Source organism: Perca flavescens, chromosome 9 (genome assembly GCF_004354835.1).
Source record: "Perca flavescens isolate YP-PL-M2 chromosome 9, PFLA_1.0, whole genome shotgun sequence".
Lineage (NCBI taxonomy): Eukaryota > Metazoa > Chordata > Actinopteri > Perciformes > Percidae > Perca > Perca flavescens.
The window spans coordinates 340379-368290 of NC_041339.1; the positions used below are offsets into that span (position 1 = coordinate 340379).

The 27912-nt window shown below is 39.3% G+C and overlaps 1 protein-coding gene across 2 annotated transcripts in view; it reads left to right on the forward strand.

Moving 5' to 3' along the window:
- Positions 1 to 27912, forward strand: part of ryk (receptor like tyrosine kinase) — a 54352-nt gene continuing 26440 nt past the window's right edge. The window contains exons 1-4 of one of the 2 annotated variants that reach the window (XM_028588258.1): positions 1 to 916; positions 24674 to 24795; positions 24899 to 24998; positions 27111 to 27242. In XM_028588258.1, the coding sequence (XP_028444059.1) occupies positions 694 to 916; positions 24674 to 24795; positions 24899 to 24998; positions 27111 to 27242 (577 nt within the window). In that variant the 5' untranslated portion in view covers positions 1 to 693. The remainder of the gene's footprint in view (positions 917 to 24673; positions 24796 to 24898; positions 24999 to 27110; positions 27243 to 27912) is intronic. The other variant, XM_028588257.1, reaches the window with a different exon arrangement.

Genomic DNA, 27912 nt, shown 5'->3' on the forward strand with positions numbered 1-27912 from the left:
GTAGCAGGACGCAGCAGGGTTGATGTTATACTTACAAAAGTTAAAGTAAGTTAGTAGTTAAGGATAAGTTGTTTGGCTTTAGTGCTTACTTTTAATGTGATAAGACGAACTGGTTATATATCCTTTTTTGGTTCGTTCTTTACAGTTAAATATGTCCGACAGCACCTGAAGGCAGCATTCCACTTCAGTAGTCGGAGGCTGGTCAGGCACTGAGTGCCCCCGCGGCCCCCCCTCCTGCTCCGGGTGAAAATTGAGATAGTAGGAAAAGCCATGGAGGGAGAAAGCTGGATGTATTAGCTAGTATGCTACTTTAGGGCATTTTTTCATTCTTTCGTTTTTGCCTACACAAAACAAAGCGCCTCAGTGTGGTGATATCCGTTGTGTATTGTATGTGTTGGGAAAACGTCGTAAACTTTTACATTCAAACATATAAGGACAGTCTGACCGCGGACAGTTAGCTAGCACAACCCGACAAAAGTTAGCCTGCTCCGGCTAACTTAGCCTGTCTCTGCTAGCAAGAGAGGACAAAAAACAGGCTGGTGGAAAAGGAGTTCAGGGTAAAAGTGGCGCTGCGGCGTAAAGTAACTAGTAATGTTGCCTCCCGGGATTAACTTCAGATACGGATGAGAAAGAAATTGGCGACTGGGGAACACCGAGGCGAGAACAACTGCGAGGAGCCAGTGGACCACTGATATGTTGGGGTTGATTCACGGCTCTGGCACCCCGCCTGAGTCCCGAGGTTGGCCGCACTCTGTGCTGTGGAGGCTCGGGGGCTTCTTCTTCCTCCTGCTGCTGGAAGGAGCAGGCTGCCTCGCCAACCCGAGCAGCTCTTCTGGCGTCAACAACAACAACAACAACCACAACCAGCCTAGTGTCAACATATACATGAGTGTTGACGAGGTGAAGAAGCTTTTGGGTAAGAAGGCCTGCATGCAAAGCCAGCTGTCTTCAAACTTTGAGACCTGTGTGTGTGTGTGTGTGTGTGTGTGTGTGTGTGTGTGTGTGTGTGTGTGTGTGTGTGTGTGTGTGTGTGTGTGTGTGTGTGTGTGTGTGTGTGTGTGTTGTGATGCAGTTGTGCCAGTGTGTCCCTCACATCTGCATGTTTCCTTCTAAGAGATGGTACTAACTTCTAGTGAAGCATTACAAATCACTCCTATTATGTTTAAAGGACATCCATAGTGTACAAGTTAATAATGTAATTTGGGTGTTAATGTTCCCTGGCCAACAGTAGAGCATTTAACTTTGAGCAAAAGAGAGTTCTGCTGTAACGTTAACTGTCATATGTAAAATGGAAACTTGGACACTCTTAAAGAATAATAATAACATTACAAGAAAAAAATATACTTATTTTTAACAATGCCTTATCCTGTGGGTATATGTACGATTTACATTTGCCCTGTAATGTACCTTATGCCATTTCAGAAATAGTAGATACTGTATCTGGGTGGTAATTGATTTTTATGAGCTGTGCTATATTAGCATGCATGACTATAAAGATCCAAATCAGTGCAACTGTCATGTACAATGTAGGCTCAACAGTAGATATTATGTAATAGTCCCTCACACAAGAAAGCCAAAAGTTCCATCATCAAAACAGGCTTGAAGCAGCTTCCCAGCTGTTGTGTGATTCAACGCTGGGCTGCTGATGTGTCACCAGGAATAGTAGAAAGCAGGAAGTGACACCATACATTTAAAACTAACTAACTAAACAGAATGGGATATTTGTGGTTGGGGGTCAGTTTTAGGTTATATGAAGTGAGCTGCAGGTAGATAAGTGTTGTTCTCTGTGTTGATAGTGGTGTTCTTGTCCATTATGCAGCTGCACAAAGTTGTGTCTTATGTTGATGATTTGGGCCAGAGGCGCTGTGGCATGTGTGGCATTAGTATTCATGGGTTAGAGTTAGGGGGTTAACCTAACCCTAACCCTTAGTATTCAAGCCATTCTGTACGCAAAGATGCAAGACCTGCAAAATGGACAGAATTTGCACTGTTTTTACTTCACAATTTGGCTGTTTAAAGTGTAGGTGTCCTTGTTAAGTTGGCTATAATGGTGTCTGTGAATGTAAAGAAAATAGGCTAATGTTCTTAATTCTGGTGCCAAGCTCGAGCCAGTCTATGGATTGATCCTAAATTGTTAATTTAGGGTTTGCTATAGATATGTTGAGAGTGCAGTTTGAAACTAGTTATTTACCATTTAAGTGGCACTTTACACCCTAATGAACGGGTAGAAGTGCGTAATGTCTTTGTGGATGGAGGGAGCTGATTTAGCAGTTTCTGTGTGTATGCTGCTGTAAATAAACATATTATTTTGTAGTGGCATCATCACATTTTTGAACTTGATTATGAGCATCCTATTGATGCAAACTCATGGTAGATTTACCAGATCTTAGGATGCTTTAAAATCTGTAAACAGATAGCCTGGATGACACTTTAAAAAGAGCATTCATCACTTACTGTTGTTCTTCTTCCCTCCTCTATAATCTGATAGGCTGAATCTGTCCCTTTGGGTTCCTCTTGTTCTCCATCATGCTATAGTTAATCTTTGTGCTGCCAGACCAGGGCCTCTCTTGTGGTTTGCTTGAAACCGTGTCTGGTCGTGTGGAGAAATCTCTTAATGTTTCACAACTATGTGTGCAGAGCTAAAAGTGTGTGTGGACAGAAACGTCCATGATGTTGGAGGGAAGTAAAACTGGCATCAACTTCACGTTGGCAATATGCTGCTGGGGAGTCTTACTGCAGATTCCTGTAGAGATCCAAAGTTTACTTTTGTTTTTAAACCAGCTGGTACAGCAAAGGTCTTGTAGTAAAACCTCAAACTTTCACAACGTACATGCCTATTGCCTACAGCTTCCATAGACAAAAAAAGAATGGTAATCTCCTAAAATTGTTGGCTATCCAAGAGTAGGGACTAGATGACATTCTGATTATGCTGCTGGGACATTAGAACATGTTCATGGTAGCCATAGTGTATTTGGGCATGTTTAAATTTGCTCCGTGTGTTTTTTTTTTTTATTATTACCAGCCACGACGGCGACGCTTGTATGTGTGTGTGTGTGTGTGTGTGTGTGTGTGTGTGTGTGTGTGTGTGTGTGTGTGTGTGTGTGTGTGTGTGTGTGTGTGTGTGTGTGTGTGTGTGTGTGTGTGTGTGTGTGTGTGTGTGTGTGTGTGTGTGTGTGTGTGTGTGTGTGTGTGTGTGTGTGTGTGTGTGTGTGTGTGTGTGTGTACTGTAGCAGGAACTACCATAGAGTCAGTTTAGAGTACTTTGCCAGGTGTTTACATGTCTGTCTGTCTTTTGTCACTGTGATTTGAACTACCCTGCAAGATGTAGTCACAATACTTTACTGGTGTGTAGTTCAGATCAAAGTTCTAATATGGGTGTGGTCTGAGCTAGGCTGCCGGAAGTAGGGGCTAGAAAGTAGGGACGGTGCCACTTTGGGCCTCTGGCCCACTTTGTGTCGACGCTGGTGTGAACCCATCGCAAGATGGTCTCTAGTTTATTAAGACTGCAAATTGAAATTAGTTTTTATTTCCAAGCTTGTAGTTTAGTGCATACTAATTTGGGATTTAAAATATAGCATATGTATTACTAAAAGAACAGGTGCCACATGCTAGACGGCTTGATTATGTCTGATATTGTCATGGCACAGAGCACACGTGTAACGTCACAAGCACAGGTGTAATTAATAACATAAATGATAACTGATACGATAACTCTTCCACATAAGCATCCCAATAAGCCATGCCAGTGAGCCAGCATGCACAATAAGACTTCATTGAATACATTTTGGTATGTCACAGTAGGAAAAGCACAGATCTAAATAATAAAATGAAGGATAGCAGGGTTCTGGAACTGCCACAACAATATGGAATGGAGCAGTTATTCATTTTATTAGGTATACCTGTGCTTTTTCTGGTATGGCATGTCAAAATGTCCTTTGTTATCATACACGTAGGGCTGAACAATAAATCATGTTAAATTAAACCAGTGTTTTCAGTGCACATTTCAATTCACAAGAGCTGTGATTTCCATTTTTTTTATTTAACCAGGTTAGTCTCATTAAGATATAAAATCTCTTTTTCAAGGGCTATACCACACATTAATAGCAGTGTCAACAAGAAATCGGTTACCGGTGGTCAGTTTTTTTGCTAAATCCCATTAGCATCCCCACTCAGCTCCATTCTGGCCATTTTGGCGTTTCTTGAAATCCATTGTCTCCACAGGATTTCTATTCATTGAAAATGAATGAAAATTCAAATAAAAATTGTATTTCCCAGAAGAGATATTATTGTGATGGGGGAAAAAGTGATCTCACCAACATATGAAGTCTTGCTGTGGTCTCTCCATTCAAGATTTCTTTTGGATATCTTTTAACAAACCGCCTGTCAAGGGGTTGTTAAGGAACAGAAAAGAGTCATGCCTGAATTATAACAGGGTTTTGCATGCACAGCGTGTTTGTCTATGGATGAACTGCAGGCAGAAGCACCCCTGATTGTTTTTGCATATGACTAATGGAGAGTGAAGTGTCTGTCACAAGAACACAACTCTCCACATGCATTCCTACCTGCCACTCCAATATCAGCTCTGTGTGTCTCAAGACCTGCATCCTAGGTTTGAATTGTGTTGCAGCTGCCAGCTCAAATTTAGTTACTTAAGCCTTACTTAACCCATATAATCTGTTTTTGCTGGACAGCAGTTGAAAAATGTCTAATAAGCCATGCTACCTGTTGCTTTTACAAAACATGGCAAATTGCAAGACCCACCAAAAAAAATCCATTCTAAGACCAGGCTGTACGTTCCTGATGGCTGAACCAGTGCCATTGGAAGATTCTCTGTGCTGAACTCATTGAATGCAGAAACTTAACGGATGTAATCATGTGCGTTGCTGTGTTTGCATTCCTTACGTATCGTAAAGACATTATATTTGAGTAGATATATACTGTAGTCCTGGACAGGAAATGAACGAGTATATTTCAGTCCCAGGGGAGAGTCTGTAAATCACCATAAAAATGGCCATCACAGTTTTGTAGACCACACGTGGCATATATTCAAATGTCTTCTTTTGTCTGACCCCAAAGATATGAAGTTTACAATGATATAAAACAGAGAAAAGCAGCAAATCCTCATATTGGAGAAGCTGTATCCAGTCATTTTTTTCAGGGGCATTTCTGCTGGAAAAATGACTTGAATGATTATCAAAATAGTTGTGATTAATTTTCAGTCGATCAGCTAATATGACTAACTTTTTAAGCTCAAGCAGCTATGAGATGTCAATTTTTACCATAAAGGTTTTACAACTCTTGTACTCTACAACTTATTTTAAAGGTTGTTCAGAAATGTATTGTGATTGTTGCGAGAGGAGACATGCATCCCACTGCTCACTAAACATAGGGGTTAGCTTTAGACATTTATATAAGGCCCATGACATTAGTTTTACGGGCTACAATAGCCTTCTTTCTTTCTCTTTTTCCAGGCATTCTGACCATCCATGTGATCATTGAGAAGATGAGGGATGAAGTAAAATATAAGATTTCTGTACATTCATTTGCTGTCTCCTATAATAATGACCTTTTTGAGCCCAGTTTTCCATGGTTGACCATTACTCTGAGGAATTTTTCTTGGTGGAAAGTAAACACAGAGTCTTTTTTCTAGTTCTTGCATAGCATACTCACTGCTGCTCACTGTAGTAGTGCTGGGCTTTACAGTCCCCAACCAAAATTACTATTGTGTAGCCAAAATAAGCAGTTCCCTATTAAAATCCTTTTTTCCAATACCTTGCTTGTGGGATGAGGAAACATGTTTTGTGCAGTTACAGAGATTCTAATGAGGTCCACCGATTAGTGTCTCCTGATAAGGTGGTTAGCAGTAGGTCAATAACAGCATGCAAAAATGGAAATATCCAGGTCCTAAAAAATGTGGACAAGTTGTGTAAAATCATCCTTGTATTTGGAAGAGCCAAGTGCATGTCAGCTAACCAGCCTTCCCCTCCCTTCTCCAAAGAGCTGAAAGGAAAGCAGGGCCTTTGAAAAAGAGCCGGTGAACAGTGAGGAATGATTGGCAGCAGCATTCACTCTCCAAGGATCCTGTGGTTGAATAGGGGAGTCCGGCTTTCACATCCTTTGTCTGAGAGCAGGGTAGTTGCTTTACAGCAGATTCTTTTAAAGCAACCACCCATTTTATAAAATGTTGCCCTTGTGTTAAAATCGGAATATTGGCATTGGAAATATAAAATCATGTCCGTATGACAGCAAACATTTGAGTTAAACTATAATTCTATTCAGACCACTGCCATGCTTAATTTAATTTTGCTGTTAAGTTGTGGAAATGAAGCAGTAGATGTTGAAATCAGATATTTTTCACCTTCTAGGTTCCGTAGCATTTCTAAAACACAAGATAATTTAGTTAGGAAACACCTTTCTAAACAAAAAAAACAAAATCTTTGACCTTGCGCACAAAACCCACGCATTCAAACTGCGGCTGTACTAACAAAGCTGCCCATGTAAAACAGCATCAACAAATAGATGGGTGTGATGGTGTGCGTGTGACCTCTTAAATTACCCGTTAGTCTGCCTCAAACTGCTAATCATATTTCCAGTAAACCATTTGATATTTGTTGAGCAAACTAAGGAGCCCCTTTTAAGCAACAAATAAGCATCAACGAGGTGCCTAGAAAGGGACTGCGGCACACAGGCTTGCTCAGATTCCTTTCCCTGCCTTCATCCTCGTCTGCCCTCGGGCCACTTCATTGAATAAAAGAGGGAAACTGATGTATGGTTTCTTTTGAAGTGAATCAAAGAAAACCACAGAGATTGTGACTTAATGTGTGTTTTTCTTCCAGCTGTAAGATGTTTTCAGATGTGACTATTTTTGCAACCAGTGTTGCTGTAAAAACTTAGTTAATGTCTTTGGCTTTTCAGAGAACATACTTGATCATGATAATAACTTTATAATACATTACTACAAACTGCGCTTTCCTTTTTATTTTACACTTTGATACTGATGCTTTTCTTTAATTACAGAAGGTAAAGAAAGTTCTGTTGGATTTCTGTTGGGACATGCACTAAAGCTTGCCTTCCTTTGGAAAGAAAGGTCTGGTGGCTGGTAGAGGTGTGAATCTTCACTGATCTCCCGATTCGATTACGATTATCATGTCAGCGATTCAATTCGAGTCGATATCTCGATGCATCACGATGCGTCAAATCCATGTTTCTATTAAAGCCATGTAGGATATTTAATTCATAGCTTTTCAAGCTTCAAAAACCAAACATTCTGCAGTGCTCTAATACTAAATAACTTGGATACATAAAACTATACAGCATTGAGCACATGGCACTTCCTGAATGTGCAAAACATACCAGAATATGTAAACAGAAATGTTGTTAGGCCTACATTACATTATAAACAGAAATAATTGATTATGAGCCTGCCGATTATCGATGCAGCATCGTCCATGTCCACGATTCAATGCATCGATTATTTGATTAATTTCAACACCTCTAGTGGCCGGGTTGGCTCGGTGGGTCGAGCAGGCGCACATGTGCTGGGAGGTTTATGCCTTGACGCACAGGTCCGGGGTTCGAGTCCAACTTGTGGCGATTTCCTGCATGTTTTCCCCCTCTCTCTCCCCTTTCTCTAGCTGTCCTATCAAATAAAGGCGGAAAAGCCCAAAAAATAATGTTAAAGGGGTGATAGAATGCAAAACCGATTTTACCCTGTCATAGTTGAATAACGACAGTTCGGTGGGTAAATAGGACATACATAGAAGCTCAAAGTCCCACTGACACCCCTTTACTATGAAAATTTAATATTTTGAAACTGCCGCTGAAAACGGGCGAATCCCAACAAAGCTGGAAGTTGACGTCAACCTCCCGAAAACCGGAACCTTTGTCAGCCCATGGGTGTATTAAGAAAACAGTCATGCCCCAACATTTACATAGGCTACACAACTGACCTGAGATCAGGTAGTCTTCTGAATCTAGCTAGGTCGCGCAGATCTCTGCTATTCCATTACAAAATTCACTTCTGAAACTTTTTTATGCGAGAAATCAACTATGTAAGGCTCAAATATGGGCCGTTTTACGAAAATGGATGGCTAATTGCAAATTTTGTCCAACTGTGTGTCGGAGTTCAGCGCCGGTGCTGCCTGTGTTGTTTCCTCGCCGCCCGACCTGCCTTCCTTTACACACCCCGGCCTGCTCTGAGGTACTTGGAGCTCCGTCACGACTGGCAGCCCACAGCACTCCATACCCGCTCAAAGTCACCGGTTTTAGGATAATGGACAACCAAACGCTGGTGCTCTGACAGAGCTCCAGGGCTTGCAGCTCCCCTCTTCCTGCTAGCTAAATGCCCAGTGTGTGTGAGTGAGAGCACGGTCAGCGAGCTTGTTACGCCAGCAATCTGTTACCACAGGTTCCAGTTAATCTTTTAATGTGTGTAATTATAGTGTTGAGTTATTTAAACAAACGATTGGGGAAATAAACGCCGCTTGTCCCTTAGTCTCATTGATAGAGCCTGCGGCTGGATGTAGCTCTATCAATGAGAGCTAGCTCCTCTTAGAATTCCTCTGAAATTCACAAATATTCATTAACTTGAAATCGGACACCGTTGTTAGCTTTATAAAACCTTTAGGGAGATGTTGTATAAGTGGCGTGACGAAATTCAAACTGTAAATATACACAAATTTTGCGGAAAATGAAGCTAACTATCCGTGATTTGTAGCTAGCTACACATAGCTAGGATTGAAGGGACAGTCATAGCTAACGAAACCCCCACTGTTCACACAAAGTCATTAACTTGAAATCGAACACCGTTGTTAGCTTTATAAGACATTTAGGGAGATGTTGTATAAGTGTCGTGACGAAATTCAAACTGTAAATATAAACAAATTACGCTGAAAATGAAGCTAACTATCCGTGATTTGTAGCTAGCTACACATAACTAGGATTGAAGGGACAGTCATAGCTAACGAAACCCCCACTGTTCACAAAAAGTCATTAACTTGAAATCAGACACCGTGTTAGCTTTACAGTGGGGGAAATAAGTATTTGACCCCTTGCTGATTTTGCAGGTTTGCCCACTTACAAAGAATGCAAAAATCTACAATTGTAATCATATGTACATTCTAACAGTGAAAGACAGAATCCCAAAGAAAATTTTCAGAAAATCACATCATATGAATTTATTAAAATTGATAACCATCTGATGAGGAAAAACAAGTATTTGACCCCCTGGACAAACAGCAAGTATTCTGGCTCCTACAAGCCAGTTAGTTTTTCTTTAAGACACAGCCCCAATCCGAACCAATTATCTACATCAAATACACCTGCCTCACCTCGTTACCTGTATAAAAGACACCTGTCAACACCCAAACAACCAGCATCCAACATCACCACCATGGGCAAGACCAAAGAGCTTTCTACGGACATCAGGGACAAGATTGTTGATCTGCACAAGGCTGGGATGGGCTACAAGAGAATCGTAAAGCAACTTGGAGAGAAAAGATCAACTGTCGGTGCAGTTATCAGGAAATGGAAGAAGCACCACACCACCGCCAACCTCCCTCGGTCTGGGCCTCCACACAAGATCTTGCCTCGTGGGGTGTCCCTGATCATGCGAACGGTGAGGAATCATCCCAAAACCACAAGGGGGGAACTGATGAATCAACTGAAGGCAGCTGGGACCACAGTTACAAAAGAAACGGTTGGTAACACACTACGTCGTCATGGATTGAAATCCTGCAGCGCACGCAAAGGTCCCCTGCTCAAGAAGAAACATGTACAGGCCCGCATGAAGTTCGCCATTCACCACCTGGACGACTCAGAAGAGGCCTGGAAGAAGGTGATGTGGTCAGATGAGACCAAAATAGAACTTTTTGGCCTCAACTCGTCGTGTTTGGAGGGCAAAGAACACCGAGTACAACCCAAAGAACACCATCCCCACCGTCAAGCATGGTGGTGGCAACATCATGCTTTGGGGGTGCTTTTCAGCCAAGGGGACGGGACAACTCCATCGTATTGAGGGGAGGATGGACGGGGCCATGTATCGTGGAATTCTGGACCGACATCTCCTTCCCTCAGTGAGAGAGCTGAAGATGGGTCGAGGATGGGTGTTTCAGCACGACAACGACCCTAAGCACACCGCCAAAGCAACACAAGAGTGGCTGAAGAAGAAGCACATCAAGGTTCTGGAGTGGCCTAGCCAGTCTCCAGACCTGAATCCGATTTAAAAACCCTTGGAGGGAGCTTAAAATTCGAGTTGCCAGGCAACAACCTCGGAACCTGAATGATTTGGAGGCTGTCTGCAGGGAGGAGTGGGCCAACATCCCTGCCGAAATGTGCACAAACCTTGTCACCAACTATAAAAACCGTTTGACATCTGTGCTGGCCAATAATGGCTTTTCTACAAAATATTAACATGCTGTTTGTCCAGGGGGTCAAATACTTGTTTTTCCTCATCAGATGGTTATCAATTTTAATAAATTCATATGATGTGATTTTCTGGAATTTTCTTTGGGATTCTGTCTTTCACTGTTAGAATGTACATATGATTAAAATTGTAGATTTTTGCATTCTTTGTAAGTGGGCAAACCCGCAAAATCAGCAAGGGGTCAAATACTTATTTCCCCCACTGTAAGTGGCGTGACAAAATTCAAACTGTAAATATAGCTACTCTAGTTATGCCGGCAACTGACAGCCAGCCAAGATTAACTGGAACTGTTGTAAGAGATTGCTGGTGTAACAAGCTCGCTGACCGCGCTATCACTCTCACACACGGGCCATTTAGCTAGCAGGAGGAGGGGAGCTGCAGGCCGGGGTCTGTGGAGGAAGGCAGGCCGGGCAGCGAGGCAGCAACACAGGCAGCACCGGCAGCTGAACTCCGACACACAGTCTTAACAAATTTGCAATAAGCCACCAATTCTCGTAAAACGTCCCATATTTGAGCTTTATATAGTTGATTTCTCGCTTAAAAAAGTCTCAGAAGTGAATTTAATAACGTAATAGCCCGACAAACAATGTATAACTTTGCAGTGAGACCTGCTGTCGAGTCTCCCATGTGTTTCTATGTAGTTTGCTCAAACCAATCAGCACGTAGCTCATTCTGAATATTCATGAGCATACCATATTTGGAAGAAAAGCTCTTGTTCCAAATAGAGCCATATTCACAGGGTAGTTAAGGGCCTAATAAAATAGCATTCGGGCAATGTTCAGCCCAACCAATGTTACATACCCCATTAGGAGACCTTAAGGAACAGTGTAAAATACCCTATATAATCATTCTAATACCCCTTTTAAAAAGAAAAAAAAAAGCGACAGGTCTGCGGCTGAGTGAAAGAAAACTCAGTATTTCCATCTTATGTTATTGCAAATTTGAACTGAATTTCCAGAAAATCTTCAAAAAGACGATGTGAATTAATGCACGTTTCCATCCTGTTATGTGACTCTCCCTTTTTGTGTGTAGTCTTTTTTTTTTTTTTTTTTTTTGCACGACAACTCAAATGATGTACCCGGTCTTCGTACCCCAATCCAGCAGAGTTAAAGCAAAACAACTCTCAAGCCCTCCATCTCTGTGGATGGCATGTCAGCTGATTTCCCGATGCCTCGTGTTAGCATGGATGTTATTAGAGCAAACCATTGCTATTTGATAAGTGCTATAGGATATGGACTTTTATTTTATAAAGCAGCTAGCAAGTCTTGTTAACATTTCAATCATCGCTTAAAACCTTGCATATTCTCAATTTGGTTTGAATATGTCACCATTCATACTGTTTTATATATATATACAGTATATATAGTTATGTCAAAGTTTCCCTGTTATGTCAGTCATCTGCTTGATTTGAATCTGTCTTTGGTAATGGACATCTTGGTATGAATGATTGTGAGGAAGCTGTATTGCATTTTTCACATTGTGAACCATTTTTAACTTGACATGACAGCATTTGTTGAGATGTTTTTGTACAATGAATTGAAGATATATGTTTCGACCCAACCAACCTGATCGAGCTGTTCTTCTTTATTTTGAATTGCTTTGTGTTGCTTGTTGTAAAACTTGAATCGCTTTGGGCTGCAATGATTAACCTTACTTAATGAAGACAGGAGCAGTAATAATATTCTTTAATATTCTTGTTCTTTCACCTGTCAGCTGACAGAATGCTTATTAATACATCAAGATTTAAGCATTGGTTACGTTATGCAATGTCTTTTTCAATCACAGACCAAATTCTGGTCCCCTCAGTTAATAGCTTTTCTGGTGATGTCTGATATCTTGGACTGAAATCCTTCGTACATAACCCCTCTCCCCTGCTGTTTGGAATTTCCAGTTGATAGAGTTTCACGCGGGCCCTCATTTTCTCCTTCCTTGGTTAATGTCACCAATATCTTCCTAGTGAGAGGCTGGAGGGAGTGTTTATCTCCGGAGCGCTCAGGGATGAAGGCTTTGGGAGGCATAGTGTCGACTGTGTGCACAAGAGGGTCTTTGTTATATCCGCCCTGGACCTTACCACCTGGCCACTGCCATTTTTTGTTCTCCTCTTTCAAAGTCTGCAACGTGATCCACAACTTGCAAGAGAACACTGCATGTCGACCGACTTAAAACTTTATAGAGCTCAAGATGTTAAGACAAACGAAGATGCTGCTGTGAGTTATAGTTTTGTGTTGACATCTGTATATGAAAGGAATGGCCATTTTCTAAAATGTTTAAATGTGGGAGGAGAGAAGTGAGTGAGCTGAAAGAAGCGTCAATGTGCCCTTCAGCAAGGCACTTACAGTAAATTATAGTCCAGTGGAGCTGTTCAGTAGCCTACAGCAGAGGCTGGGCAGCTCTAATATGTTGGTGCCATACTCTAGGAATGCCAGCAGGGGGTTTTGTAAAAAGAGTATCTGATTAGTTTTGTGTTGCATCCCCATCAAATCAATGAAATTGTGCATCTGTGATTTGTATTATTTTCCAAAATGGTAATTTTTTAAGATTTAGCATTTTGTATAGCTTCACAAATAGCCTTTTAAAAGATGATGTCCAACTTCCAGTTGGCTTGCTTTAAAAAACTCAAGTCAGTTTGTGTTTTGTTCATGGGGTTGTTGATGTTTTTGGAGCTGGTCAGAGCCTAGGTCAAGGGTAATATGTTTTGGTTGCCCTGGGCCATTTAAACATAGAAAATGGGAGTAAATGCACTCTTGATTCAGTTTTGATGCGGAAAAAGTTTTGATTCAGTTGGGTAGGGTTATCTACACCAAATTTTGATCACCTCCATCAGAGTCAACAGCATGTGCACCTCTACCAACCCATCAAGTTAGAAGAGGGCGCTGCCAAGCTCAGGATACAAGGAGGAAGGATCCAAAGATCAAGGGCCTTTTAATTGATGTTGAATAAGGTTTGCTTAGTTGCAGACAATATTTAGCTCACTCTGAGAAGTCCAGAGAGAAGTATACCCAAATAGATGTTCCTCATAAATCAGGGTATACTCTACAGGGTATAGGTTACACAAGAACCAAGACACAAACACTTTGGTATAACTTTATTTCAGATGCTCACTTGCAAAGTAAATTTGTAAATGGGACTCTCCCTCTATTAAATATTTTGGAGTTTGATAAAAAAAATAAAGTTACAAAAACAAGAAATGTCCACATGTATAACAATTCATTACCAATTCTCACAAGTTGCTCGTACTTGCTCAAAGATGAAAAAAAAGGTTACTTTTATTGAAATGACCACATGGTAAAGCCTATTTTGTGTACTTCCGTGTGAATTAAATACTCTAATGTAATATGACAAAGGAAAAGTACTGAGTATTTTCTCATTTCATTGAGAACCTTAGTACAAAATCATATGGGTGGGAAAAATAATCGATTATACACTGTAAATTTTAACAAGTTGACTACTTAAAAAACTAAAAAATGTTCTTCCTTAACTTAAAAACATAACTTAAGTACAACTTAATATAATTGAGTAATAACATACTAAAAATGATAAAGTCCTGCACTGTTAAGTTTAACAAGTTGACTTTACTTAAAAAATGTATGGAAACTCATTGCCTTGAAAAAAGTAAGTTCAGTGAACTTAGTAATGGTAAATTAGTGCAACTTTATTGTTTTGAGTAAACAATACTGAATAAACTTACATTTTCTAAGTGAACACAGCTTGTTTATTCTGAGTAAGTAACACTCAATAAGCTTATACTTATTAAGTGAAGATAACTTGTTTATTTTAAGTAAATTACACTTAATTAGCTCATAGTTTTTAAGTTAATGCAGCTTGCTTTTTCTGAGTAAATAATTAATTAGCTCACATTTTTTAAGTGAGCAATACTTAATACTACTGACTTGTTTTCTGGTTCAGTTTACAGACTGAAAATGACTATACAAGTAGCTTATACATCTATTTGAAAAAACATCTATCTAATAGAATGAAATGAGAAGGTTGTTTTAGATGAATCGCATCATTTCTTTATTTTTAATTATCTGGCATTCACATAGAAAACCACCCTGCCATTTAACATATTTATAGTACGCTGTAAACCCGAATAAGTTACCAGAACTCAAATTATTTTCAGTTATTATGACTTACAGTTTTGAGTTTTCAAACCACAGGAATAATTTCTCAAAACTCAAAACTGTGACTCAAAACTTTAAAAAAATTACATTAAGTTTAACTAACTTAATATATCTAAAAGTCATGAACGTCTGCTTTTGAACAGTTAAAGGTTAAAATGAAACAGAAAAATAAATAAACATAAATTAAAATAAAAAAATAAATAAAGTGTATATTAAATAAATAAATAAATTTGAGAGATTTTTAAGAAGAAAAACTCAAAATTCTCTGATTCTATCCTTCCAAATGTGTTCCTGGTCACTTAAAAGGAACACGCCGACTTATTGGGACTTTGTCTTATTCTCTGTATCCCCCAGAGATAAATAAGTCCATACATACCCTTCTCATCTCCGTGCGTGTCGTAACTCTGTCTGACGCACCCACCGCTAGCCTAGCTTAGCACATGTTGTGATTTGTATAGGCACAGCGTGTACAAATAACAAGGTAACATAAGACACAGACATTTTCTAACCGTATACATACTGGGAACTATATTCTCAGAAAGGGCGAAGCACTGCTACTTCTGCAGAGTGATTTGCACCTGAGAAGCCCTGTGGTGAGGAGCAGAGAGTTCACCTAGAGTTCTGCAAGCAAATCACTCCTTACTACTGCTTTGCCTTCTGAGAATATAGTTCCCAGTATGCATACGGTTAGAAGATGGCTGTGACTCTTGTGACCTTGTTATTCTTACAGGCTGTGACTATACAAATCACAACATGTAAATGGAAAAATGTTGGCGTTATTTTGTCACTTATTAGGAGCATAGATGGAGCCAGTTACCTCCAGGATCTGTGCTAAGCTAGGCTAGTGGTGGGTGCGTCAGACAGAATTACGACACGCACGGAGATGAGAAGGGTATGTATGGACTTATCTAACTCTGGGGGATACGGTGAATAAGTCCCAATAAGAAGTTTCTTTAAGGCCCTAGGAAATAAATATTTATCACAAATTTCTGATATTGACCAGACAACTAATCAGATAGTCAGGAAAATAGTCGGAGTAATCAAAAACAATAATACCAAAATGAAATTATCGTTCGTTACAGCTATAAAAGAAAAAACACTGCTTTTGGCTTCCTGGCTAATTCCTGAGTAAGGCAACAGGGCAGCAATTTGGATGAAATTTAAAAAATTCTATAGAGTTTAAGAACATTTTCACTTAAAACTCTAAAATATAAATGTTTTACATAACCAGTATCAAATGCACAGTGAAATGTGGGTCATCTTGCGCAGCCCACAATGGTTAAGAAAAAACATTAGCGTTACTTTTGCATTATATTAATGAGAACAAAGGAATATTGTGTAGTTTGGGCTTATTGGCTGAACACCTGCAGTAGTGCAGTAACTTTTTAAGGCATTATTTAGACAAAAGGAGATAACTTTGAACTAGCCTTTTATAATGCTTTACCCTGCAGCCTTTTTTCAGATGAGTTTCTACATCATTAGTTCATTCTTGAGGGTCTGCAAACTCGGGATTTCTAGACCAAGTTAAATCTTTTAAGTGAATTCAAAAGTGTTGGTCAGTGCTTTGGGATAGCTGAGGTGTAGTGCATAGATCACTCCACAGATTACCAGGAAGGCATTGCCAAGTCTGGAGAGGCTGACCACGGCATCACTTTCAATGACGACAGTGATTCTCACAGGGTGGTAGTGAACTGGACTTGTGTCATAGTCACTGATGAAAGTAATGAAGCCCACTGCAAACACCATCAAGCTCTGGCTCATCGGACTCATCCTGAATGAATGAAAAAAGAGATACTAATCACAAACTAACACATGGACACAGAACACAGAACAGAGGACATAATTTGTCTTTCCTTAACCAAGTCCCATTGAAATCCAATACCGGTTTTACAAAAGAGACCTGGGTCTCATTGTAAGAGTTGAAAAACATAAGATCAATTTTCTGCACATACAGTATGAATTAGCCAAATTACCAGAGAATCTAAGTGTTGACTGAAACCAAGGACATTTACAAGAAAATGTTTTACTGAACATTGAATAAAATGCCAATACAGTTCCTTTGTAGTTAGTATTTAGATGAACCGTTTAGATAATACACAGTAGAATCTGTTAGTGACTTAAGGAGACTCACCGTGCAGGTTCTTAAAAATCCAGAGACGTCCTCGCGCAGATACACAGGAAGGGCGTGGAGAACAGTAGTGCGCTTGGTATGGATGTCATGAATTTCCTATTAAGATAAAAACTGAATTGTATATACTAAGGGTGTGACGAGATCTCGTTTTACGAGATCTCGCGAGATTAAAACGTGACGAGACTTCTCGTCGAGGTGAAAAGTTGTCTCTTGAGGCGATGTGATGTCAGCGTGATGGAGCGTGAAATTACTATTGAAGATCCCCCTGCCACTTTTAAATCATTTGTGTGCAAACATTTTGGTTTTCCTGCGGAAATAATAAACGGCGAAAGAGTGACAGACAAGACGAACACAATATGTAAATATTGTAAGAAAAAAATGCCGTATACCGCGGCTAACACGAGCACTATGCAAAAACACTTACAGCACCACCACAGCTCTCTACCAACTACAGCACCCGCGACGAAAACATTAAAAGGCCAAACAACTCTAGAAGCCTTTGCATCTCTGCCACCGGTAAGTGCAAGAGCCACGGCAATAACGAGGGACAGGCGTTTTCATTGCAGCTGATATGAGGCCATTTTCTGTGGTGGAAAATGTCGGATTTCGGCAACTCCTAAATATCCTTTGCTGTCTCCACTTGCCAAAGCATACCTTTCTATCCCTGCTACCTCAGTTCCAAGTGAGTGTGTTTTTTCTACTGCAGGAGACATAGTTACTGCCCAAAGGTCTCAACTGCTGCCAGAAATAGTCGACATGCTTATATTCTTGAAAAATAACATGACCATATCTTAGGCTGTTCTGTGTAGTTTATCTTATAGAAAAAAAATTGTTTCTGTTTGCACTTGTAGTTTTGAGAGAGCAGTACTTTGGTTATTGATACACTTACTGTTTGCATTTAAACATTTTCTGTTGTTTACACATTTATTTTATTTATACTGTTTATTTTTTTATGTTCGATTTGTGGAAAGGAGTTAGATTTCACAGGGCAGAAGCCAGTTGGTAGATTTTATACAAAACATTTTGCAGTGTTTGCATGTCCTTTACTGCATATGATTCATTAAAATAGTAAAAAAAAAGTTAAATAACATTCATCATTAATAGTTGATTTCAAAAGGCACCTAAATTGTTTTGCATTTTGTGATTTTTCAGTTAAATAAAAAAAACTATTTTCCATTCATATATTTCATCATTGAGGATATCTTTAAAAAAAAAATTTAAAATCTTGTCTCGTTCTCGTGAACCCAATCTCGTGATGTGTCTCGTCTCGTGGAGTAAGCGTCTCGTCACACCCCTAGTATATACTTAAGAGTTTACAGAACAAAGCTGATTTTAAACAGACCAATCAGAACATATGTCCACAAATAACCTGTTAACATCTTTAACGCAATCAGACAAATGGCATACACAAAGTGGACTAATTGCAAAATTCACAAATCTCATTTGAATCATTGAACCTGTTCAATGTTCCACTGGTTCAAGCTATGAAATGTGTAAAAATCTATTTACCTGTTTATCGTGGATTTTTTAAATTTCAGCCAGAGCATCTGCTGTCTTCCCAGTTATTGGTGCCTTCTGTCTGAATAAGGTCATCATTAGAAGAAGATGGCGGTCAAGCTCAGCATAGCACATGTTGGGCAGGTTCTGATTTGTAATCCGCTGGAACTCTGCATACAGCTACATAGAAATAACAGCCGGAGGAGAATACAGCAACAACACTTATTAAAAAAACTGTTCAATTTGAAGAATCTTGTACACATTTATAAAGCAAAAATATCGGCCAAATGAGAAAGAATCACAGTTTTCACTTTAAAAGAGAGCTGATCCATATTACCTCAGACTCTATTTTGAGAGCAGGCCAGAGGTCCATGAGGTCGTTCACAGGTGGGCAGGACATCACTATGGTCTGTCGGCGTATGGAAATATGGTCTCCATCATCTTCAAGTAGAAAAAACAATGATATGTGTATGTGGGAGTGCATATGATTTAGGGTTACCACACTAAAACATTGTATGAGAAAAAAAACCAATTTAAGTTATTGGTATTTAGAGGGGGGGGTGATAGAAGAATTCACATTCATTGGATTACCTGGTATCGTTACCACATCTCCAGTTATCTTCCTTAACTTCTTGAAACTGGAACAGCAAGATGCAAAGGCATAAACTGATATGAAACTGAACAATTAAAAGCATTCAAAGAGTGTCCAATCATAAATACTTCCATTTATAAATGTTCCCTGTTAATGATCTTTACATTTGAGCCCCAAAGTGTCAAGTTACTAAAGCCATTAAGCAAAATTAACATTACTGTAAAGAAAAGCAGCCACACTTGAACCTTACTGCATGGTTAATCAACAATAATGCCATTTCTACAAACCAAAGCTTTACTGTTAAGGGTTTTTACTTAATTCATCTTTGTCATAAAAAGCAGCTTGCCCCCAGCAGGGTCGTTTGTTTTAAAACCGACGCAACACAGGTGGGCGGGCACGGGCAGTTGACTCGTTCATCCGTTGTACAATTCTTCAGTAAGTCTGGGAGTGGTAGGTTGCTAGTTGTGCTGCTGGAGTGTGTAACGTTAGTGGTCACGCTAAGTGGCTAGCTCTATAGCAGCTAACCTATATCTGACAAGTTGCCAATCCCAACAAGACTACTGTGATAAGCCAGTGAAGGGCGGTGGCTTGGAGAAGGGCGGGGGCTTGGAGAAGGGCGGGGGCTTGGAGAAGGTCTACGCTCTCTGAGACAAACACATACAAACATGTATAAAAGAAGTAAAAGTGAAGGAATGTTAACATTCAAAACTTACAGTAAGTCCAGTGCTGCTCCGTAGGTAGTAACTTTCTGCAAGCCTACTGTCTGTTGCATCCCGCCTTGCTTTGTTGTTCAAACTTTTCTTCTTCTGTGTTTTTCCAAAGAGCAGTAAGGAATCAGTGTAGTATGCAAATTAGCGCCACCTTCTGTTCACCATAGATCGTTCTATATCTATGCTGTTCACGTTGAATCAGAGATTAACTTGCCATACAAAATTATCTCTGCAGCTACTTAAATAAAAATAAAAAATATATATAGGCTACATTAAACTGATGACAATAAAAAAGCAAAAAAATAAATAAAATAAATACATTTGGTCCTCCACTAATGTCGAATGCATTTCAGACCATTTGCTGATTGCAATTTATTTATTATGATCGATTTTACTCATTTGGTGAAGCACTTTGAGATTTTATTGTATTTTAACATGTGCTATATACATTTTTTTTGTGAGTTTATTTTTTAAATCATCCCTATTTTAAACAATAGAAATACTATAAATATGTTAAATGGCAGGGTGGTGTTCTATGCGAATGCCAGATAATTAAAAATAAAGAAATGATGTGATTTATCTAAAACAACCTTCTCATTTCATTCTTTTAGATTTTTTTTTTTTTTTAAATAGATGTATATGCTACTTGTATAGTCATTTTCAGTCTGTAAACTGAACCAGAAAACAAGTCCGTAGCATTAAGTAGTGCTCACTTAAAAAATGTGAGCTAATTAACTAATTATTTACTTAAAAGGCAAGCTGCATTAACTTCAAAACCATGAGCTAATTAAGTGTCATTTACTTAAAATAAACAAGTTGTCTTCACTTAACAAGTATAAGCTTATTGAGTGTTACTTACTCAGAATAAACAAGCTGTGTTCACTTAATAAATTTAAGTTTATTAAGTATTGTTTACTCAGAACAATTAAGCTGCACTAATTTACCATTACTACCTTCATTGAACTTACTTTTTTCAAGGCAATGAGTTTCCATAAATTTTTTAAGTAAAGTCAACTTGTTAAAAATAATACAGTGCAGGACTTTATCATTCTTAGTATGTTATTACTCAATTATATTAAGTTGTACTTAAGTTATGTTTTTAAGTTAAGGAAGAACATGTTACACCAACTTCTAAAACTTTGAGAATACACTACTTAATCTATTTAAGTACTTTGAACGTTCAGGTTTACAGTGTAAGATGCATCGCCATTCTCTCTAGAACGATTCGATTCAGATAAGTTAATAATCTATTTTTTTTTTTTTTTTTTTTTTTTTTTAAATGGCCAAAAGGAAAAAAAATGTAAACCCCTACAAAATAAGCTCAACTTGAAAGGATCAGAACTTAAAGCGTTGTCAAAATGATGTAAATATTGCCGCAATGCAGTTGGGCCACTGGTATTTTGACAATGCAATTGAAACGATATAAAAAAAGATATATACGATAGACATTATTTTATTGTTTTGACGATATATATTTATAATCCTATCACCGAGCCCTAGTAAGAGATGGGGGACAAGTTCAGCCAAGGTAAATATGAGGCTTTAGCCAGATCAATCTATCTTTCGTAACCCATGTATCGTGAAAGAGTCGAATCGGGACAAAAGCATATGGTCCCAGCCCTAGACAATATGCTGGCTCTATACACACAGACGGTGATTGTCGATGGGTTACATTGCAGCCCGGTTCGTGGCTACTGGTTACAGCATTCTTGCTCAATACTGGATATTTACTGAATAATTCATGAGAACTGGTTTCCACTGAGGCAGTCTAGATTGCGTACTGATTTAGGTTTATTTCACCAACAGATTTGAAAAACAGCTTTCAAAAATTGTAATACTTCTTTTTTTTTTTTTTTTTTTTTTTTTACTGTAAAAATAATTTTCTCTGTCATTGTAATTTTATTGTGCTCAAGTGTGCTGGAATTCAGTGTTCTCAGATCAGTGCAGGTGATACAGTGTGTTCTGACCTGGCTATTGTTAATCACTTGACACCAGCAGAGAGAAATGGAAATGTCCTGCAGGAAATAATCCCTCAAAACATAACACGCTGCCAAGTTATCGCGCTGGAATTCAAAATGATGTTATTTTTCCATTAGCGTTTAAGAAGACTGTTAGCATTAGAGACGTTTGCATCTGTAGTAGCAAACAGCATGCTGATGTAGCCAGGCACTGAATATGTTGTGACCAAACACTAACTAACAAGAATCTTGTTTACAGACACACCTTCTACTAATGCTGTTTTCACATTCCAGAGAGCAGAGAGTTCAGTTCATGGTTCAACTTCCGCTAACCTCTGAACCAACTTATTCCCTGTGCTCAGTCTGTGTACACTGACAGGCTTCTGTTGCCATTCCTTCACGTTCCTGTTCCAAAGTTGTTGCAGTTGGGTTGGATGGCTATGGTGCTGTGGGAGGGACAAACTTGAGCCAGACTCACACTGGTCCTCTTTGGGCTTTTATGCCTGGCTGGTTTCAGAGTTTAATTGGTATCAAAGCATTTGGGCCACATTTTGAGACAAGGGAGCGACATGAAGTTGAGCATGAGAAAGGCAATTATACAGGACTAAACTGTTTGGCTGTGTGCACATATGTTAAGTGACTACGTATATACACATGAGAGACTGCATATAAGAGTTATGAACAAAATGTCAGATATTCAGATTTGATCATAATTAAGGACATGTATTGCAGCATATTCTATTCCAATTTTCCAGTTACTTATTTAAGGCTAAGCTCAAAGTTAAAGATGTTTATCTACATGTTTTGTCCACATATATATATTTATACATTTTTAGGCCTTTATTTCCACAGGATGAAAAGGGGAGAGAGAGGGGGGGATGACATGCAGCAAAGGGCGGCAGGTTGGCGTCAAACCCGCGGCCGCTGCGTCGAGGAGTAAACCTCTATATACGTGCGCCTGCTCTACCAACTGAGCTAACCCGGCCACTTGTCCACACATATTTAAGCATGTGTTATCACCCAACTCTGCAGTTTACCTCAGCTCTACAGACAGAGCTTCATAACGTCATTCAGCTTCTGAATGGGTTTTTACTGTCTGGGTTCACTCTGTGCCCTCATCAGCATTGTTTTCAGATGCAGAAGGCAGTTGACTGTACCTACCTGGTCAGCACCAGATGACAAACAAAGTTAGCGACTAGCTAGTAGTGTAACATTTAGCAGTTAATTAGCCAGCAATACCTCAGGAATTGGTGCAAACCAAAACAGACCTCCAGTAAAAGGAGAGTGAATACATTCTCCACGTGGTCAGAACCACAACTCCAAATGAAGGCTGATCTCACTGTTCATCTGCTTGATGTGTAAATTACTCACTGTTTACTAATACATGGGTTTAAGTTTAATTTTTTGACGATATAATACTTATACCTATTGCAACAAAGATTTAACTCAAGTTCCACTTTTTCTGGGGCTTTCACCTGCATCACAAGGTCCCCATTAGCAGGAATTTTCTCACTTGTCATTGACACGTTACTATGTATCCCACGTAACTTTTAGGCAAGTCCCTCCATACAAAGCAGCTTGATTGGTTGGGGTTAGGCATTGACCTCGAGTGGTTAAGGTTAGGATAGCCGATTGGTCAGGGGATAGGACCTGAACGCATCCGGTTACATTACCTTGTGTAAGCATGGAGGCCTGGCCAGTAGTAGTGTGTGAATGCTATTGAAGGTCGGGTCTTGCCTAGAAGTTGCGTGGGTTCCAGACACTTGAGGCTGAATTTTTTCAAGAATTAACTTTAATGCTCAAATCTATGTTGTTTAGCTAATCAATCATAATAATCATATAGTTAATCATATTAAGTAATTTTTTGTTACCCATACCTTTTTAATTTTACATGTAAAGACCAACATTTCATTTTAAGACTTAAGATTTAGATTTAATTTTCTTTTAGTGAAAGTGTAGCAGTTTCTTAATGAATGGAATGGAAAGCCAGCAGTGTTACTCTTCGGTTTGTTTAGATACTAGTTTATGTAACAGCCATCCCCTCTCTGAGTTGGAAAATGCTTGAGCATGTTTTTAATTGAGCCGATGTGAGAAAGGTCTTTGAGCCAGAGCTCTGAGATAGCCTGAGGGTATTGGGGGAGCCTGGGCACATTCTTTCCCTTTCTTTAAACTAGATACTCACAGACTGATAGGCAGACCCCACTCTGCCAGACAGACACTTTCAAGGACTCATAGCACTGCCCCAGCCCCCAGGCCAGGATTGGGGATTTCACCAGCACATGTTAGACTTGTATGACTATTGGATGAATAAAAACACGTTTTAGGTTTGGCTTTGTTAAAGTAAATGAGAAAGAAACACAGAATGCAGTACCAACTAGAGATGTTCCGATACCGATACCGGTATACCGCCTAAAACGCTGGTATCAGTATCAGGAAATACTGGAGTTTACGCACCGATCCGATACCACGTAATAAAGCCCTAAAGAAAATCTACGTTAAAGTAGTTTATTTATGTTCTTTTTCCGTTATAACTGACTGTCAAACTGGAGAATAAAAGAAAGTTCTGGGGCATTCATTCTTTGTGTTTGTTCATGTTTCACAAAGAGTTTAATCTGAGCCAGACCGACAACAAAGATAGAAATCATATCCCATCCATACAGGCATAGTAGTATACTGCTGTCGATATCAGCGATACGCAATTTCAGGTATTGGAATCGGTATCGGGAAGCAAAAAATGGTATCTGGCCATCTCTAGTACCAACCCATCTAGCTTTCTGATGCATGATCATGTACTATGGCTGCTCCTAAGCTTTACATTAACTAAAGACTGAATAGTTAAACAGACTGTAGAAGTTGTATGCAAGTCCAGTTTTATCGAAGGCATACAATTCCCTTCCTCTTAACCCTTCCCCTGTCCAATTTTGTTTCCTGGATAGAAAATTGTGGACATATTTGGATGCTTGAACGTTTTGAAGTTTTTTCACTTGGGCACTAAGAGGTCTCAAGTACTAACAGATGTGGTTAGTCCATCTCTTTTATTGTGGGGAAACCCCCTTAATCCATGCTGGCCGTTTGAGTGGATATTTTACTAGTTCTTCAGGCTTGCTCTGTGTGAGTGTCTAAATCTACTTCTAAATTAGAAATGTGTTGTCTTTTAAGTACAGTGTAGTGGTTTTTCTTCTTCTGGATTTCCAAAATATTTCTCATAAAGTACAATTTTACGTCCTCTTCCCTGAAACAGGCCTAGATGCAGAGCTGTACTATGTGCGAGATGATGTGGTGAATCATTATGCTCTCTCCTTCACCCTGCCTGTGCCCAGTGAGACCAACAGCCTTCATTTCTCATGGCATTCCAAGACAAAGGTAAGTCTCAGCATCAGGAATTATTGATTAACCTCTTCAATACATGCATTACATACATTTGTGTGTTGACAACATTTGTTTATCATTATTTGTTTATCTATAGGTTGACTACCGGCTTGGCTTCCTTATGGACAACCCTGTTGCCATGAACCAACCACGGAGCAACATCTCCGGTCAGGGGGAGGTGCCCCGTGTCCCCTCTGGTTTGTTAAATATAATATACGCCTTTTTTTACGCACTTGTAGATGCTTTGCGTTTGGAGATATTCTCTCTCCACCTACTAGTCCTGGGTCTTCCCAGAGGCCTCCTCTGAACAGGAGGATGCCTGAACCACCTCAACTGGCTCCTTTCGATGTAAAAGTCAGTGGCTCTACTTCAAGTTCCTCACAGATGACTGAGCTTCTCACCCTTATGTCTAAGGGAGCCAGCCACTCTCCTGGAAAAAAAAAAAAAAAAAAAAACTAGTTATTTTGGTCATGACGAAAGTCCCACCAGCAGGATGCTACTACTAACGATAGCCTCTGAGCCTGAAGTAAAGCGTTGGCGCTGTCATGCACGCGGCGCAAGACTTCAAAAGGGGGAGGGGCTGGAGGCCACTGGTCTGTGTGCGCTGAAAAAAAACATTGTTGATTAGGGGAAAAAATTTAATTTGCGTTTGTCTACCTGGGCGGGTCTCAATCTACCTGAATGTATGAGAAAACACTGGCCGGCAAGTCTACTGACACCATACCGTTTAGCCCCGGAAAAAAAATTGACTCTAAATTAGTTTATTTATGTTCTTTTCCCATTATGGCTGACTGTCAGATTAGGTAATAAAATAAAGTTATGTTGCATTTAATTTTCATATGCATTTGTTCATGTTTTACTAAGGGTTTAATCTGAGCCAGGCCATACAACAATGGAAGCAGTTATATCACATACATACAGGGTTAGTAGTATAAAGCTGTTAAAAATAATATACATCGATATATATATATATATATATATATATATATATATATATATATAATATACATAATACGCACAGGGGTTAAAGTGGGCCGGAACGATCCTGAACAGCGTTGTGGCACCGTCGATTAACATGTAAATTGATCTAATTGGCAGTTTCGTACATCAGCGTTTCCTCTTCATTTAAAATAACGGCAAATATCCATTCCAGTCTTTCCTGTATTCATTCTCAGCAGCGCACCGCCGTGAGTCCATGTCTGCGGTGAGTTCAAATGTCTGTAATACAAGCAGGACAGTCGCGTACTATCTGGTATGTCAGTTAAACGGGCGAAGATCACGTTGTCGGTGGCCTACCGGTTACCAACAGGCTTGTTAGTGATCAATGCGGTAACCTGCTGCAGATCCAGTGTTTTAAGCTGAGGTAGACGGAGAATATAAGTAATTAATACTAACTAATTTAAAATAGATCTGTGATGCTGTTCTGCCCTCATTGTTCTCTGTGAAGTTAGCTGGAAGTGAATGTAGTCCTGGTGTGTTTATATGTGGACTGGATGCGTAGGACTCTTTGCAATGCAGTTACTTAGCAGGCAATTGTACCTTGTGTGCTCTGATGAAATGGCATGCAGTTATCCCACCAGTCATAATTTAGTTTGAATGAAAACTCAACTCCTGGCTGTTTTGGAAGAAGGAAATAACTAGAGTAACAGATGAACTAGAAGTGAGTTGTTTTTTTCACTTCTTTATTGAGAATACAGATAAACAAACAAGCACATTAACAAATTCACTTCCAAATTAGAGCTTTTGCCTTTGGGTCAAGCATAAAAACAAAAGAACCTAGAAGCATATAAGCCTACATAAATATTTAAAGTAAATATAAATGATAAAAGAAATACAAAGGGCTATCTCAAGTTAACTTAATGTCTCAAGTAAATAAATTAATTTAAGGGCTTTCTTGTCAGTTTCAATGGCTTAGCAAATTTTTCCAATTTTGGTGTGGTGTTAATACAATATCACAGCAGGGCAAAATCATCTGTGTCTGAAAACACCCACAGACCCCAGAGGGATTATAAAGTACTCATATCAGTAATCATGACATCAAATTCGGTTTTATCGTTGTATCCCTAGTTTCCAGCGATAAACCTGCAAAGCGTATAGTCGATCGGTTGAACGGTTCTCATGATATGCATGTTCACGCAAACAAAACACACCGCTCTCCAATTATACTAGTGGGAAGTGGAATTAAACTTTACAATTCACTGACGTCTTACATCTCCGGCATGTGATTGCTGACATAGATTTAACCCTGGTTATTTTGCATCGCAGGAGACCAAGTTTCTCTAATAAATGACAAGTCTGTCTCTCTACAGTCTTTAGAGTGGACCTCTTCTGTTCCGGCAAGGTAGATGGAGAGGCTGTTTTAACAGTGCAGCTCAATCTGACCATCCATGCCAACAACTACACAGTGCTCAACTTTAAGAGGAGGAAAATGTGCTATAAAAGTAAGTATATTAATAATCTAAATGCATTAAGAAGTACTGAATGTTTTAGACGTGTACGTTATTAGTAACACCTGTGCTTTTTCTGTTATGACAACTCAAAATGTCTGCTGTGAAAAGGGCCTTGTGGGTTGACCCATTAGAAATAGTCTAACACGTACAGTTATGATACATAGAATATATTTTGTTAAAACAATATTACTACATAGAAAATGAAGTCTGTGGAGAATTTAAGGGATTTACTGTGTCAGATACTCTAAAGAGTTACAGTGGGAGATGAACAGGTTTTTGTATTCTGTATTCAGTTCTGTGCTATTTTCAAACTGCCTGAAGATAATTACATGTGGCCAAGTGACCATATTCCACATGGAAACACATTTATTCCCATTTATTTTGAGCATGAGTCAAATTAGTAGCCATAAGAGATTCTTTGTATGCCTGAGTGGAGCTCAAAATGTACGCTGAGCAATCGTACCTGTCAACTTTGTTCTTGGGTTGTATCTGTAGTGTTGTAGCAGAGGACAAACAATGATGTATGCTTGCTGTTTTATAATCGTGCCCTGAGTTTACTGACTTATAGTCATTTTTAACTGATGGAGCCTTTTCATGAACTCGGGAGCTTAACCTAAAAAAAAAGAAGCTATTTCAGGGTTGTGTTCCTGGGCCTCTAACA